Raw genomic sequence first — 17726 nt, 5'->3', positions numbered from 1 at the left:
AAATAATGTGTGTACCAAATCTGACTGAAATCTCCCAGGGGATTAGCATAAGCTTTTTACCCTTGGCTTTCCTCGCACACGCACATGTCGGATATATTTTACACATATTTAACATATTTCACGCTCATTTGTACACATATTTCACCTATGTTGTCCTGAAACTGGTTTGATGCAGCTCTCCATGCTACTCTATCCTGTGCAAGCCTCTTCATCTCCCAGTTTTCTTTTGTTTCCTTTACTGTTTGCTCAATATACACATTGAACAACATCGGCTACAACCCTGTCTCACTCCCTTCCCAACCACTGCTTCCCTTTCATTTCCCTCGACTTTTATAACTGCCATCTGGTTTCTGTACAAATTGTAAATGGCCTTTCGCTCCCTGTATTTTATCCCTGCCACCTTCAGAATTTGAAATAGAGTATTCCAGTCAACATTGTCAAAAGCTTTCTCTAAGTCTACAAATGCTAGAAACGTAGGTTTGCCTTCTCTTAATCTAGGCAGTATCTATCTTACCCCTAGTGAGATAAGCCTCTACATCCTGACATTTGTCCTCTATTTCTACGGAATCCAAACTGATCTTCCCCGAGGTCGGCTTCTACCAGTTTTTCCATTCGTCTGTTAGTATTTTGCAGCCGTGACGTATTAAACTGATATTTCGGTAATTTTCACATCTGTCAACGCCTGCTTTCTTTGGGATTGGAATTATTATATTCTTCTTGAAGTCTGAGGGTATTTCGCCTGTCTCATACATTTTGCTCACCAGATAGTAGAGTTTTGTCAGGACTGGCTCTCCCAAGGCCGTCAGTAGTTCTGATGGAATGTAGTCTACTCCGGGGGCCTTGTTTCGACGTAGGTCTTTCAGTGCTCTATCAAACTCTTCACGCAGTATCATATCTCTCATTTCATCTTCATCTACATCCTCTTCCATTTACATAATATTGTCCTCAAGTACATCGCCCTTGTATATACCCTCTATATACTCCTTCCACCTTTCTGCTCTCCCTTCTTTGCTTAGAACTAGGTTTCCATCTGAGCTCTTGATATTCATACAAGTGGTTCTCTTTTCTCCAAAGGTCTCTTTAATTTTCCTGTAGGCAGTATCTATCTTACCCCTAGTGAGATAAGCCTCTACATCCTGACATTTGTCCTCTAACCATGCCTGCTTAGCCATTTTGCACTTCCTGTCAATCTCATTTTTGAGACGTTTGTATTCATTTTTGCCTGCTTCATTTACTACATTTTTATATTTTCTCCTTTCGTCAATTAAATTCAATATTTCTTCTGTCACCCAAGGATTTCTACTAGCCCTCGTCTTTTTACCTAGTTGATCCTCTGCTGCCTTCACTACTTCATCCCTCAAAGCTACCCATTCTTCTTCTACTGTATTCCTTTCCCCATTCTTGTCAATTGTTTCCTTATGCTCTCCCTGAAACTCTGTACAACCTCTGGTTTAGTCAGTTTATCCAGGTCCCATCTCCTTAAATTCCCACCTATATGTCGAGCGAACTTCACCGTGTAGTTCCATTTTCTCGCAGCTCAAGGTTTATGAGTCGTATTTCCTGAACCATGTACTGTAAAATGATGTAAATTTGCAGGTACATCCAGTGTGTATGTGCCTACTGTCTAAGAAATGTGTTGTGAATAGAATTAGCAGCAAAGAAGTAATACATTAAAACGTCATACATGATGCGATAGATTTCTCTTGCATGTCAGTATTTGAAGTCATATTTCTTGAACTATGAGTCATACAATGATATACACTCCTGGAAATTGAAATAAGAACACCGTGAATTCATTGTTCCAGGAAGGGGAAACTTTATTGACACATTCCTGGGGTCAGATACATCACATGATCACACTGACAGAACCACAGGCACATAGACACAGGCAACAGAGCATGCACAATGTCGGCACTAGTACAGTGTATATCCACCTTTCGCAGCAATGCAGGCTGCTATTCTCCCATGGAGACGATCGTAGAGATGCTGGATGTAGTCCTGTGGAACGGCTTGCCATGCCATTTCCACCTGGCGCCTCAGTTGGACCAGCGTTCGTGCTGGACGTGCAGACCGCGTGAGACGACGCTTCATCCAGTCCCAAACATGCTCAATGGGGGACAGATCCGGAGATTTTGCTGGCCAGGGTAGTTGACTTACACCTTCTAGAGCACGTTGGGTGGCACGGGATACATGCGGACTTGCATTGTCCCGTTGGAACAGCAAGTTCCCTTGCCGGTCTAGGAATGGTAGAACGATGGGTTCGATGACGGTTTGGATGTACCGTGCACTATTCAGTGTCCCCTCGACGATCACCAGTGGTGTACGGCCAGTGTAGGAGATCGCTCCCCACACCATGATGCCGGGTGTTGGCCCTGTGTGCCTCGGTCGTATGCAGTCCTAATTGTGGCGCTCACCTGCACGGCGCCAAACACGCATACGACCATCATTGGCACCAAGGCAGAAGCGACTCTCATCGCTGAAGACGACACGTCTCCATTCGTCCCTCCATTCACGCCTGTCGCGACACCACTGGAGGCGGGCTGCACGATGTTGGGGCGTGAGCGGAAGACGGCCTAACGGTGTGCGGGACCGTAGCCCAGCTTCATGGAGACGGTTGCGAATGGTCCTCGCCGATACCCCAGGAGCAACAGTGTCCCTAATTTGCTGGGAAGTGGCGGTGCGGTCCCCTACGGCACTGCGTAGGATCCTACGGTCTTGGCGTGCATCCGTGCGTCGCTGCGGTCCGGTCCCAGGTCGACGGGCACGTGCACCTTCCGCCGACCACTGGCGACAACATCGATGTACTGTGGAGACCTCACGCCCCACGTGTTGAGCAATTCGGCGGTACGTCCACCCGGCCTCCCGCATGCCCACTATACGCCCTCGCTCAAAGTCCGTCAACTGCACATACGGTTCACGTCCACGCTGTCGCGGCATGCTACCAGTGTTAAAGACTGCGATGGAGCTCCGTATGCCACGGCAAACTGGCTGACACTGACGGCGGCGGTGCACAAATGCTGCGCAGCTAGCGCCATTCGACGGCCAACACCGCGATTCCTGGTGTGTCCGCTGTGCCGTGCGTGTGATCATTGCTTGTACAGCCCTCTCGCAGTGTCCGGAGCAAGTATGGTGGGTCTGACACACCGGTGTCAATGTGTTCTTTTTTCCATTTCCAGGAGTGTATTTCTGCACGTACATTCAGCGGCATATGTGAGTACTATCTGACAAAAGTGTTACGAATAGAGTTGAAGCAAAGAAGTAATAAATTTAAACATCTTGCATGATGCAGTGTGCACTGGTTTTTCAAACATTCAGTGTTTATGAGGTCGTATCTCCTGAATTAAGTGCCGCACAATTACGTAATTTTTGTGGTACATTCAGTGGTATATGTGAATACTGCCTGCAAAATGTCAGGAATACTAAAGTAATCACTTAAAACTTCATGTGGCAGCTTTACTGCATGAACAGCGAAAATGAAAAGAGCCACAATTTTTTTCCTTTCATCCTTTCGTGGGGGTCATCAGCGAGAAAAAGTTTCGTGACGGTCTGAAATTATGTCTTAAGTTTGTTGCAAGTCTCCAAATGCTCTCAGTCTCAGAGACTGGATAACCAAAGTATGGGTAACGTCCAGCCGTGAGCTACACTGCATTTTCACACCGACCCTTTTAATAGGACGGTGGTTCTTACCCCCACAGTGATTCTTTCCAGATATTAAATGATATGGGAACCAATTTTGGTTGAAATCGGTCCAGTGGTTTAGGGGGAGATGTGGTACATACATACACAAATACTTACATTTTTATAATTTATATGGATTACAGCCCCTACACTGAAATGTTATTATATTTTCCATGAAATATACTTGCAAACAAAAACGCATATCGCTGCCATCACTTTTAAATCGAAACAATTAAACGCAATTTGTAAGCAAAGCGCTAATGGGAAATGCTTACAAGTTTGCTGCACGCTACGTTCGAGAGCTTCTACAGAGGTTTATGTGCGATTTGAAAGTCACTGTTTCAATCTGAGGATCCCCCTTGTAAGTTTAATGTGAAATTTATTCTTGATGAAAATACAGCCCCACGAACTCGTCCATTAATTTGAAACCACTGTGCATTACACAAAATACGACTGATGGGCATATGGTTTCGGTTCTTTGGGTGCGCTGCTTTAGGCTGAAGATTGTTGACAGAGGACAGTTGTAGTTCCAAGGCTTGTGTTCAGGTGCTGATGTCGCTGGACGAGACACACCCGCTGCGACTGCAGGTCTACCGCAAGGCGCTGGGCGTGGAGGACGCAATGCTGCGCAGGCCCGACATCCACGGCATGAACGGCTGCATACACGTCATCAACAAGCCGCTCCAACCCCCCAACAGCTCGGCCGGCGACATCCTACGGCGTGACGGAAACTTCACGTAAGGCAGAAACAACTTCTCATTCGGCTTATGCATGCCACTATACGATCACTTTCAGCTATTAATGGTAAAGACTTTCGCGAAATTTTATTATTTCATATTTACCAAAAGTTGCTCAAAACTAAAGTCACTTTCCGCCGCAAAAACGTGCAGGAAGAGTTATATGTGGTGTGAACTCAAGAACGTCCTGCAGAAGCCTGTTTAGGGAACTAGGGATACTAACTACTGCTTCCCAATATATTTATTCCTTAATGAAATTTGTCATTAAAAATATATCACTTTTTCAAACCAACAGCTCAATTCATGGAATCAATACTAGAAATAAGAATAATCTTCACAAGGATTTAAAGTCACTTACTCTTGTATAAAAAGGAAAAAGGGGTGCATTATTCAGGAACACACATTTTCAATAACTTGCCAGCAGCCATAAAAAGCTTAACAACCAATGAAATTCAGTTTAAGAGAAGCCTAAAGGATTTATTGGTGGCCAACTCCTTCTAGTCCATTGATGAATTTCTCAGTAGAACCAACTGATATATATATAAAGTACAATATAACTTCTGCACCATTTCAATGCAGTAATGTGTTCATTGTGAAGTGTGTGTGTGTGTGTGTGTGTGTGTGTGGTGTAAGTACAATCCAACTCTGCACCATTTCAGTGCAGTAATGTGTTCATTGTAAATAAGTGTTGTAGTAGTTCTATTACATGTTTATTACATCATAAATAAAAAAAACTTTTTTCTATTTTAAATTCATTGCGTTAGTGTTCGTAAAATGATTCTTTCATATAGTGTTCATTAAAAAAATTACGATCATTCCACTTGGGACCTGTGGAATGTACATTAGCTTATTTGTTTCAGTTGTAAATATTTGTCATGTATTATTGTTTTTCTGACATGTTCTACAAGCTGGAGGACCTCCTCACTATGGATCAATTGGAATGAAAGTAAATCTAATGTAATCTAATCTGCTCCCTGTGGAGTGAGGCCTCTGTGGACGGCTGTAGACAGAGCCGCGGTCGCGGCTTTTGACGAGACTGTTAACTGGGAGAAGTGATTGTACAAGATTTTCATTAGCATCATGAAGTCAAACTGGTGTAAAAACACAAACATTGTACCGTCTGAGAAATATGACATTTTTGTGGTCAGATGGAAGACTGCGAATATGAAGAATGTCTGGTCGACAGCATATTTCTTGCACAATGTCGAAACTGAAGTTTGTAAGTGAAGTTACAATGCGGCTCTTTGCGGTTGTTTCAAGGAAAAAGACTCAGTGGGTTCGGTGGGTTGGCGAAGGCTTCAGGAATCCATCGAAGTGTTTGCAGCAAGACAGACGGCGTGCGTGTAAACACTTCATTGTTCCAGTCTGCTTAGACAGCTACTGGCATATGCTGTCGTCCAGTGGAGCACCCTGACGTCGGTCCCCCTCATTCCTGTTCTACGGCGTGGTCAAACGTCGATCGCACGTGTCAGCCGCTAAGCGAAGACACAGCCTGTGACCTTATAGTACCAGTGTGTTGTCACCGCCAGACACCACTTTTTTTTTTCTTTATTGATTTTCAGTTCAAGGCGGCGGGCTGGCAGCAGCTTCCTATGCTGCTCTACAGCCTACAGACTTTTTTTTAAAAAAGAGGAAGAAGAAAGAAACAAGAAAAAAAGGCGATAAAATGGTGATTTAAAGTGGAAAATGGCGAAAAAATGCGGAAAGTTAAAACAGAAAGCAAAAGGGGACGGTAATGTTGATAAAATACACAGGAATCAGACAAGTAACATAGTAGACACACAATTAAAAAACATGGCGACAGTCTGGTTTCTGTTCGCAAGTGATAAAAAGCACACCCAGCGACAGTACGATGGCTGTTCGCTACACTTCCCAAAAGACACAACACGGAGCACGCACTGGAAAAACACACTGTAAAAGACTGCACGGAAAAGGCGGCACAAAGATGGCACTCTCGATCCAAGGCAGCTGCGGGGGGGGACCTGGAGGGGGGGGAAAAACAAGGAGGGAGGAGAGGAAAAAACGAAAAGGGGGGGGAACCAAGGAGGGAGAGGACTAATAAAGGGGGAGAAGGGCAGATGCGAGACGGAATGAGAGGAGGCAGAGGAGGGAAATGTAAAAGGACTCGGGGGAGGGAAGGGGGCAAAGAGAGGGGAGGTGTGCAAGAAAGAAGATGGAAGGGGGGGATAGGGAGCCCGGGAAAAGGACAGAGGAAAGGAGGGGGAGTGAGGATCAGAGTTGATATGAGGGATAAATGGAGGGAGAGATGGCATCATCCGGGAGGGGGAGTTGATGGAAGCCACCTTTGGAAAGGAGATGTAGGGTGTAGAGATGGAGGGTAGGGGGGACACAATGGTGAAGACGTGGCAGGGGGCGGGGATCAGAGAGGAGAGGAGCAAGCAGGGGGTGAGGGGGTTCAAGACGGCGGGAGGTGTAGATGATGCAGATATGTTCGAGGAATAGGAGCAGATGGGGGAAAGGAATGAGATCATAGAGGATCCGCGTGGGGGACGGGAGGCGAATACGGAAGGCGAGGCGGAGTGCATGACGCTCAACGATCTGGAGGGACTTATAGAATTTGGGGGGGGGGGGGCAGATATCCAGTCAGGACTGGCACAACATAGGATAGGACGGATTAAGGATTTGTAGGTGTGGAGGATGGTAGAGGGGTGCAACCCCCATGTCCGGCCAGAGAGGAGTTTGAGGAGTCGGAGGCGGTTGTGGGCTTTGGATTGGATGGAGTGGAGATGGGGGATCCAGGTGAGGTGACGGTCAATGGTGAGGCCAAGGTAGGTGAGGGTGGGGGTAAGGCGGACAGGACGGGCGCAGACAGTAAGGGAGAAATCCAGGAGCCGGAAGGAGCGAGTGGTACGACCTACAATGATGGCCTGGGTCTTGGAAGGGTTGAGTTTCAGGAGCCACTGGTTACACCATGCAGCAAAAAGGTCAAGGTGATTCTGGAGAAGGCGTTGGGACCGGTGGAGGGTAGGAGCGAGGGCGAGGAATGCGGTGTCATCAGCATATTGCAATAGGTGTACTGGAGGGGGGGGAGGGGTTGGGGCATATCTGCCGTGTACAGAAGGTAGAGGAGAAGGGAGAGGACAGAGCCCTGGGGCACACCTGCAGAGGGGTAGAAGGTGTGGGAATTGGCATTATGGATGGTAACATAGGAGGGGCGGTGGGAGAGGAAGGAGGCCATCAGACGGATGTAGTTGATAGGAAGGGCGTAGGTTTGGAGTTTAAACAGGAGACCGGGATGCCAGACACGGTCATAGGCCATTTCGAGGTCAAGGGAGACAAAAATGGCGGAGCGACGGGAGTTAAGCTGGAGGGAGAGGAGATGAGTGAGGCGGAGGAGTTGGTCATCAGCAGAGAAGGAAGGTCGAAAGCCACATTGGGTGTTTGGGAGGAGGTGGTTGTGGTGGAGGTGGTGATGGATGCGATGGGAAAGGATGGATTCCAAGAGCTTGCTGAACACCGATGTGAGACAGATAGGACGATAGGAAGAGGCATCAGATGGAAGCTTGTTGGGTTTGGAGAACATCAGGATACGGGAGGTTTTCCACAGGTCGCCAGACACCACATTTGCTAGGTGGTAGCCTTTAAATCGGCCGTGGTCCGTTAGTATACGTCGGACCCGCGTGTCGCCACTATCAGTGATTCCAGACCGAGCGCCGCCACACGGCAGGTCTAGAGAGACTTCCTAGCACTCGCCCAGTTGTACAACCGATTTTGCTAGCGATGGTTCACTGACAAAATGCGCTCTCAGTTGCCGAGACGATAGTTAGCATAGCCTTCAGCTACGTCATTTGCTACGACCTAGCAAGGCGCCATTACCAGTTACTGTTGATACTGAATCTTGTACCGTCAAGAGCGACGTTCACCATTAATGGATTAAAGTTAAGTATTCCACCAGCTACGTCCGTTTTTTCTAAATTCTAATTTCCTGCGTGAGCTAAAACGCGTGCCTTTCGGCTTCCTCTAGTAACACGGTGTTGGCTCTCCTGCCAACCTACAACAACCAGCGTGGCGCCATTGTTAACATTTGTCGTCTGCGAGTGACTCTGATGACGCCTGGAAGCCGTCCTGTTACCCTCCCGAAGGTGCAAGCCCAAACCTCTGTGCCTGGCGTGTAGCAGGGACGACAGCTAGGCTGTTGTGGGCGTGTTGTACGCCCCAAAGGTTCCAAACGGTCCGGTTGGCGGCCATACAGCAGTTCTGCTGGGATGCGCTCTTCTATCGATGTGGTCCTCTAGGAGATCAGGAAATGGACTGGAATCTCGGCCTCGGGTATAGTTGACACCATCTTCTGCATCTGGACTTTAAAGATGGAGGAGAGCTGCTCGGAATCATCATTTGAGGCTGCGTGGAACGGCGCCGTTGTCAGATGTTTTATGATGTTCCGAAAGCTGATATTCTGAAATATACTGGATGAAAACTGAGACCCATTGTACGAGACAATTGTTTCTGGGAACCCTTCAATAGCTAATATTTCTTTGCAAGGCGCTTATGTATCCCTTGCTGTGGTTTTGACTTTGGAACTACACAAGGTAACGTGGAAAATCAATCTGTGAAGATAAACTGTATCTCTCTGAGGAAGGGACTGGCAAAGTCCACAAATAGACGCTCCCAAAGACGTGGAACCTCTGAAGGACAAAGGGGCAAGGGTGACAGGAGGCAGTAGCGAGTTGGCCTCTCAATGTTCTGCACAATGTCAGGCCACTAGGCTTGGGAAAGTTTTACACACACACACACACACACACACACACACACACACACACACACACACACACCCACACGTTTTTTGTTTGTTCATTTGTAATACCACATGTATGTATTTTGCGTGCGTGTATATATGTGTGTGTGTGTGTGTGTGTGTGTGTGTGTGTGTATGTGTGTGTCACAGAATGATTTTGAAGTGAGGCTGAGTCACTGCTCGATGCTCGCTGTATGTAATCTGAGTGTAGTGCGGAAGAAGTGTGGTTTGTTGTGTCTGGTGTACTTGTTGCATTTACACTACAGTGAAGAAATGGAAACAAGGGTAGATTACATACAAGACAATAAGTCATATGGTGCTTCATCTTACTGTATTTTACCTGTTCCTTGACTCTGTTTTGATTGATCTGATTATTCCTTTGAGGACCAAATATGTAGCATAATGTGTACTTTAGTATACACCTAAATAATAACAACATGTTCCAGAAATCATTATGTAGGACTATAAAAAGAGGTTTAATATTGTCATTGCATATGAAAAATAGCAATTTGTTGTTGAGTACAGAGCCCATCTTCAGAAAATATACAATGAACTTTAAGGAGAGTGTCATCATAATGCCATTAATTTTTGCTTGCTGGGTAACATATGATTCCAGGGTAGTTATAATTAAATATTGGTTTACCAAAAGCTGTTACTTGTTTTAACATGTACCTAGATATGTTTTCTGGTATATGTCTGACAGGAAGTTTTAATCCCTTACAGTCTTCTCCATTAATTACCAAATTACCTTTCAGAAAGAGCAGCCATTGTTTTACATTTATGTAGTGTCTGTTTGGCTACGCGCATGACAGCTTCTTTTCGTCTTGTATATTAACGGTATTTATGTTCATAGAGTCAGATTTCAAGCATGCAAAAATGGGTTTTAAAGATCATGAAAGAAACCCCACAAGGGCACCATAAATTCTATAAAATTACTGTTTTTTTCCTTGTACTCATTCTACCACAGTGAAATTGGTAACAATACTTGCCAGTTACGCCACAATAATGAAATTCAGTGCCACCGCACAAGAACTATACATAGCTGCAGAAAGAATAGGTAAATATATTCACAGCACAAGCTACAATACAGTTTGCTATATAGGCTACATCTCTCCCTCGGCAGGAAAATAAAGAGTAAATGACAGGAACTATGTTACTGTATGAAGAGAGTTATTGTAAACCATCCGCCTGCTTAGCCGGAGTGGTAACATGCTTGTCTCACGTGCAGCGGGCCCGGGTTTGATTCCTGGGTGGGTTGGAGATTTTCTCTGCTCTTGGACTGGGTGTTGTGTTGTCCTCATCATCATTTCATCCTCATCACCGGCACACAAGTTGCCCGATGTGGTGTCGACTGCAATAAGACTTGCACCTGGTGGCCGAACTTCCCCAGATGGGGCCTCCTGGCCAGCAATGCCATATGCTCATTTCATTTCATTTCATTGTGAACCTTGCACATTATTTCTAATTGTTAGCAAACATGACTGTACATGCCACACAGCTAAATGAAATAGTCCATTATGTATATGAATCCAATTCAAATGGAATTTCTTCTCATATGCCTGTAAGTGTTCAATTCATGAAAACTGCAAATTTTCAGCATGAAGAACAGAACACTATGACGCTTTCCTTACTGTAATTGCAGCTCAGTAAAGGATTGTTGTAACCAATCTTAGTGTGAGATTCCTACAAGCTTTATTTCTGCTCTTTTTCTGCATCATTCATTATCATGGCACATCTACAATTTGCACCATGTAATGCGAAGTTAATGTGCATTTGATTCAGAGGTTCTAATAAGGAGAGAGAAATAGGCAATGGTTCAAGTTCCCTGAATCTGTAAAATATTTATTAAGAACAGTCCATTCTCTCCAGGAAAACATTTGTTTTTCTGCTTTCGGGTGTATATATAATGCTACTGTATCTATCCTGTAAATAATTATAAAATATGATATGCTACTGTCTGACAAGATGACTAAATGTAAAAGACTACAGACTATGAGCTATGTTACAATAATTGTGATTAGGAAGACAGACTACTGTTTACCATACAAATGACAGTGAAAGGAAATTGCTGCCTCTGCTGTCACCTGTAAAGTAAGTAGCAGACTGCTTCCTAATCAGTGAGATAAATTGTGTGTTATTTAAATTTGTTGTTGATGCCAAGATATATACAGGTTCTGCATTTTGAAAATTCTAGTAACATTACATAACAAAATTTATTAGTGTGTGCTAAACAAGGCTTCAGTGAACAGTATGGTGTGACACAATTTCAGTTGCTAAGTTGCGTACTTAAAGAAAAAATATATATTTATAGTGTGGATTTTACCACTGTACATCCAACTGAATTGAAAGGAAGTAACACCTATGGCTATAATTTATATGAAAAATATTGTCAGGGTAGGATCACTGTCATATCTAGTTACTCAATGAATGCTACTTTTACATCAGGTTTATTGAATCTTCAAATTTTTTCTAATGAATTGTCTTGAGCTACAGTCAGGTGTAATAATATACATCCAAGCAATTTAAATGCATGTTGAAGCATCACAGCGTGACGAAGATGACACTGATGAGTCAAAATATCATTGCTGAATTTGCATACAATCGCTTTAATATTGTCATTCCCTTCAAAATATTAGTAACACAAAACACAGGAAGGATGGTATACAAAATAATTAACTTCTGTGCAACAAAAATGAGACTTTATTTGGAACAACATCCCTTTGAAGCTACATGCTATACTGACGCTGTGATTTCTCCCTCAACAATCCCTCCCTCCCCCTCTTATTCCCTTATCAGGCACTGCATCACTTTCAAGTCATTGTGCAAAACTGTATTTCATTTGTGTGCAAGTTTTAGACTAAATGTTGTATTTGTATTTTATCCTTGCTACCTTCAGAATTTTGAAGTGTGTAGTCCAATCAACAATGTCAAAAGCCTTGTCTATATGCACAAATGCTGTAAGTGTATGTTCAGCATCTGTATTCAAGATAAGCCGTAGTCACTTCAGCCTCACATGTTCTTACGTTTCTCCAGATCCATAAGTTATCTTTCCTGAGGTCAGCCAGCCTCTTCCCATTTTTCCATTCATCTGTGGTTGATTAGTCAACGTTTTGTAACCATGATGTGCCATACTCATAGCTGTGCAATATTCATGACTTTCAGTGCTTGCTTTCTTTCAAACAGGAATTATTACATTCTTCCTGAAGTCTAAGGGTATTACACTTGTCTCACATCTTACATACTAGGTGGAATAGTTTGTCCTGTCTGTCTGTCTGTCTGTCTGATGATCTCCACAAAGGTGAGAGAATGTTGTCTACCCCAGGGGACTAGTTTTGGCTCAGGTCTTTCATTACCCAGTGAAATTATTCTTGTAGTATCACATGCCCATCGTCATCTTTATATGCTTCCTATAATATTGCCTTCAAAATTAATTTTTTCTTTTAATAATTATCAGGTGAACTAAGAGCTCTTATTCAATTATTGTTGATTGTTTTGCATGTGAAATCTGCAATATGGCTTAGGATAAAGATAAGTTAAACAATTCCCATTCTTCCTGCTTGTTAAAAATATTTATAAAATGCCATGACACAAAATGTAAGTTATGGAAACAGAACTATCAACAAATGTAGTTACTGAACAGATCCTTAGTGCTTTTAATAAAAAGTTTGTTTCTGGTCTGGACATGTACACCAAGGCTTTTAAGTTATTCTGTCATACTTTGCTGTTACACAAATTGGATTCATGACATTAGAGGCAACCACTGGTTTGTCATATTGCTACAGTAGGATGCAGGAGACTGAAATCTCCAGGAAGGATGTGAAAATAGTTTAATCTAATAAAAGTGTTTACTTCAGGCATCCCTTGATACTTCTGGGAAACCCTGCTGCCTTTTTCACTAATTTGTAAATGGTATATTTCTGAATCTGCCTTAAGGTAGCCAATATTTGGAGTAACAAATCTACTCTTGCATTGTGAAAGTTACCAGAAACCACAGAGTAAAACTGAAATAAGAGATTGTGACACATAAGTAGTATCAGTCACATATGGCAACTCTATGTGGATTGCTAATGTTTTTAACAGCAGGCTCTCTAAACAATATAACAAATCTAAAAGGAAAAAATTAAGTGAAGATAACACAGGTATCAGGCACAAAATTACATGAAACTCAAGGCCAAGAGGCATACAAGGTTCCCTAGACTAATGTGAAAAATACATATTGATGAATATAATTTTCTGGTGGTAAAGCTATCTCAAAATCTCAAGGTTTGTACCTGCCTTAGACATGCATCACCATCATGTACTACTATTGAATGCTGCCTCAGTTTTGTGGGTGATGAGTAATCTTCAGTAAAGGCCTTACAAATTTAGCTTCCTTATGTACAAAATTTGTGATCTTTTTCTGGCTCATTTCCAATAAAATTGTAATACTTTGTACAGGCATAATCCAAGTCAACAAACTACCATATTATAATACACAGACAAAAAATTATGAAAATCAGCTTCTTTTTCTATGGCATTTAAAAATCATTACACATTACCACAATCATAGTTAAATGTATTATATGAGCATTAGATATGAACTGCTTAAAATGGTCCGTGTGTGTATCAAGTATTAAGTTTAAATGAATAATTCACATTTAACTGTTCTAATTCAACACACAATAGTCTTCAAAAATTGAAATTGTATCAAGTGTCAGCATTAAAGCAGTAAATCTCTCTCTCTCTCTCTCTCTCTCTCTCTCTCTCTCTCTCACTGCAGAACTGCTGAATGATCAAACTACAAGGAATTGTAGGAATTCCTTTGTCAACCCTTAAACAATACACAGAAGAGATTTTTCTTCTAGATTTGAAAATATGTTTCAGGCTGTCAAATGTCTTAACAAAAGTGAAAGAAAAAAAACTCTTGATTATACTACTTCTCCATGCTATATCCCTTATGTGTTAACTACAAAAACTGCAAGCATTCTGGTATATGAATTTGCAAAGGGAAATGGAAAATCTGTAATGAAGACACAAGAAAGAGAACATGGCAAAACTGTAATGGCTCATGCAGCTTCTGTTATGTACACCAGACATGTCTATGGCGGACCACTAACTTCACAGGGGCAAATGTGGAAGTCTTCTTTGACAATTTACAACATCCTGCACAGTTATCAGCGCAAAATACTAATAGTATAATTTTGCTTACTCTGCTACCTCACACAAGCAATAGTCTACTTCTAGACTCAGGAGTTCTTGCTTCTCTCAGGTTATTCTATAATACAGTATGTTATGATCTTATGGCAAGATCAATGACAATCTGTGATGTTCTGTACAGGTCGGTATATAATTTCCCATTGTCTTTGCCAATGGAAATAATACAGAAGTTAAAGACTTATTAGACTGATTGATCTTTGCCAACAGAATCTAACCATAACAATAATTTGCCATCTATTTCCACTTTTGATGTTTCTGAGAAGATTACAACTGCAGATTTGAACATTCCTCTGCCTTCTTAAGAAGTCAGAATAAGTGACAAAAGAACTGAGGTAATGTCTCCAGAAGACAACTGGCTTCATCCCACATCCTATCTTGCAGGTAGGAAAAAAAATACCTAAGAAAAATAAAGCAAAGGTTCAGTTAGACACTCTCATCTAAAATGTATTAATTATAAGCTAGATGAACAAAAGGGAATGAAGAAATTAAGCAGACCAGTAAGGAAAAAAATCTAGATATGAAAGACATAAAATATTAAATAAACATTTTCAGAAAAGGAAAAACATACACACATTCATTCATTCACACAAGGAAACACACCTCATGCACACGACTGCCGCCTCTGTCAGCTAGGACCAGAATCCATCTGTCACATGGAATGAATGCAGCAATCTGGAGGTGGTGGGGAATGGAAAGGGCTATGAGGTTACAGGTGGGAGGAGAGAAGAGAACTGTTTGGTGGAGTGTGCAGGCAGGAACTAGATGGAGGCATGACAAGACTACTACCAGGTGCAGTGTCAGAAGGCTGTTATGGTAGGTAGATAGGGAGGGGGGGGGGTGGAAAAGTAGAGGAGCAAGAAAGGGGAAAAGACAGGCTGGTGTGTTGGCAGAGAGTGGGAGGTGAGAATAGGAAGGAGGTGACAGGAGAAACAGGATGGAAACTGTTAGGTGGAGGATGTGGGGACAGTATGTTACCATAAGTTCAGGCTGGAATAATTTTAGGAGTGGAGGATGTGTTGTAAGGATAACTCACATCTGTGCAGCTCAGAAAAGCTGATGGTGGAGGAAGAATCCAAATGGCCTGGGTTGTGAAGTAGCCATTGAAATCAAGCATGTTATATTCAGCTGCATATTGTGGCACAGGGTGGTGTACTTTGCTCTTGGCCCCGGTTTGGCAGTGGCCGTTTATCCCGGTGGACAACTGGTTGGTAGTTATACCAATATAAAAAACTGTGCAATGGTTGCAACATAGCTGGTGGACGAAACGACTGATGGACTGCAATAGGAAGTGCTGGGTGCATGGATTGGGTTGGTCTTGTACCTGAGTCTTCCACAGGGATATGATCCCTTTGGTAAGGGACAGGGAGTGGGATAGTCCTATAGTTCAAATGCATCTGAGCACTATAGGACTTAACATCTGAGGACATCAGTCCACTAGACTTAGAACTACTTAAACCTAACTAACCTAAGGACATCACACACATCCATGCCCGAGGCAGGATTCGAACCTGCAACCGTAGCAGCAGCGCAGTTCTGGACGGAAGTGCCTAGAACCACTCGGCCACAACAGCCGGCTGATAGTCCTATGAGGACTGATCTTCAGCAGTGATGACTTCTATAGATGAAGATAGCTTTCACTATCATCAAAACTTCAGTGTGGACCTGAGAAACTTGTAAAGCCTGCTGGACAATCTTATGGACTTCCATCCACTAACATGATCCAGCAGTCAATACAGTTTCACCATTATCTACACATACTTTGGAAGCCTACAAAACAAGCATAATGATTAGGACATCATAGCACATATTAATAAACCTCATGTTTAGGTACTACTAAGGAATAGTATCCTGAGGAAAAAGTTCTCACTAAGCACCCACTAATAATAAACTTTGCTCAGATATCAGTAGGGGGTATCAAGCCAGGAAATTATGTTGCCACATTTGTACAAAGTGGCAGTAATTATGCTGCAGTCATATAGTTGTAAATTCTTCCATAGTTGAAGGTGTCACTGAATTTTTTTTAATAAACTATGTATGAGGAAAGCAACATTCATAGCTATTGGAGTACACAGACCTCAGTGTTCCCCCACAGGCATTTTATAATGAGAGTACCTCAGTGATAGCACCAAGAAAACAGCAGTAACAGAATTGTGCACTGGAGCTGAATGTAAATTAAGGATACCTGTGTGAAATTCTTGGGAATAACAAGACAGGATACATTTAAGTGCAATATGCATGCTCACTCTCTGGCAAGCATATTAATTAAAATATATTTGCAATAAACATACTCAGCAAATACCCTAGTAATACCCACATATTACAGACCATTTGTCATGTATTGATGTCATCCAATACAAACTATGTAACAAAATTATAGGGACCCACAACACAGGCAAACCATTGCAAAATTAAAAGACGCATCTCATGATTGTTTTACTTAAAGCTGGTATACTAACCATGTATATTTGTGAATTGTTCTTGGGGGTATGACACTTAAAGTGTTAAATGTGACCTGTCCAAACAATACAAGAAACAAAGGTTAGTGTCATCCCATAATGCACAGAACTGTACTGTATCAAAGTAGCCAATTGTATGCAGGTCAGAGGCTCAATATTACATTCAAGTTCAGCAACATCTCTCCCCACTGGACTATTTTACACCAACTAAAAAGAATATTGATTGGCAATTGACAGCAAAATTTCATATTGGCTACATACGTGTACAGTATAATTATATAATATAACTGCTTAACATTCAAATTTGTTATTGTTCACTTATATAGTTAACAATTCTGAATGTCTCAAGTTCAAGAAGTTTACTATGTAAACCTATCTTGTGACACCATAGTATGTTTTAAAATGTGTGTAAAAAGTTTCAAATGTTGTAAAATAATGGTTTCAGAAAAATGATCTTTGTATCATAAAATTAATAATAGGTTTGTGCACAAAATAGCTTTCTGCTGCCAGCCTTGTTTTCCTTTTTATTTACCTTTCACATGATGCTTTCTGGGAAATGAGTCCCATTTTCATGTACATTTTTCATATATTAGGGGATGGTGAGCCAAAATGACAGAGAAGGAAAAACAACATAGTTTTTTTTTTTTTTTTTTTTTTTTAAAAAATTTGATGTCTGACAGGATTATAGCCATTGGTTTACCTGTTTGCTAATGGTGGCTATACATTGCCCACAAGCCATTAACCTTTGCTTGCTTGCATTTCATGAGGTGAGTTGTGGGGGACCACTTTCAAGGTCAATAAAACCAATATTTCTGTTCATCAGCAGCAGCAGTGTCAGGTCTTCACATGTAGCTCTCCATGCACTTGCTACCCCTTTCATTTTCTCATAATTGTTTCCTGTTG

At 42.2% G+C, this 17726-nt stretch overlaps 1 protein-coding gene across 1 annotated transcript in view; it reads left to right on the top strand.

Annotated features, from left to right (window-relative positions):
- Positions 1-17726, top strand: part of LOC124722573 (transforming growth factor-beta-induced protein ig-h3-like) — a 345746-nt gene that overhangs the window by 309515 nt on the left and 18505 nt on the right. The window contains exon 11 of the mRNA XM_047247712.1: positions 4225-4415. Coding sequence (XP_047103668.1) covers positions 4225-4415 — 191 coding nt within the window. The remainder of the gene's footprint in view (positions 1-4224; positions 4416-17726) is intronic.

Source organism: Schistocerca piceifrons, chromosome X (genome assembly GCF_021461385.2).
Source record: "Schistocerca piceifrons isolate TAMUIC-IGC-003096 chromosome X, iqSchPice1.1, whole genome shotgun sequence".
NCBI lineage: Eukaryota > Metazoa > Arthropoda > Insecta > Orthoptera > Acrididae > Schistocerca > Schistocerca piceifrons.
Note: the sequence above shows the minus strand (reverse complement) of the source record. Positions and strands in the feature narration are given on the sequence as shown.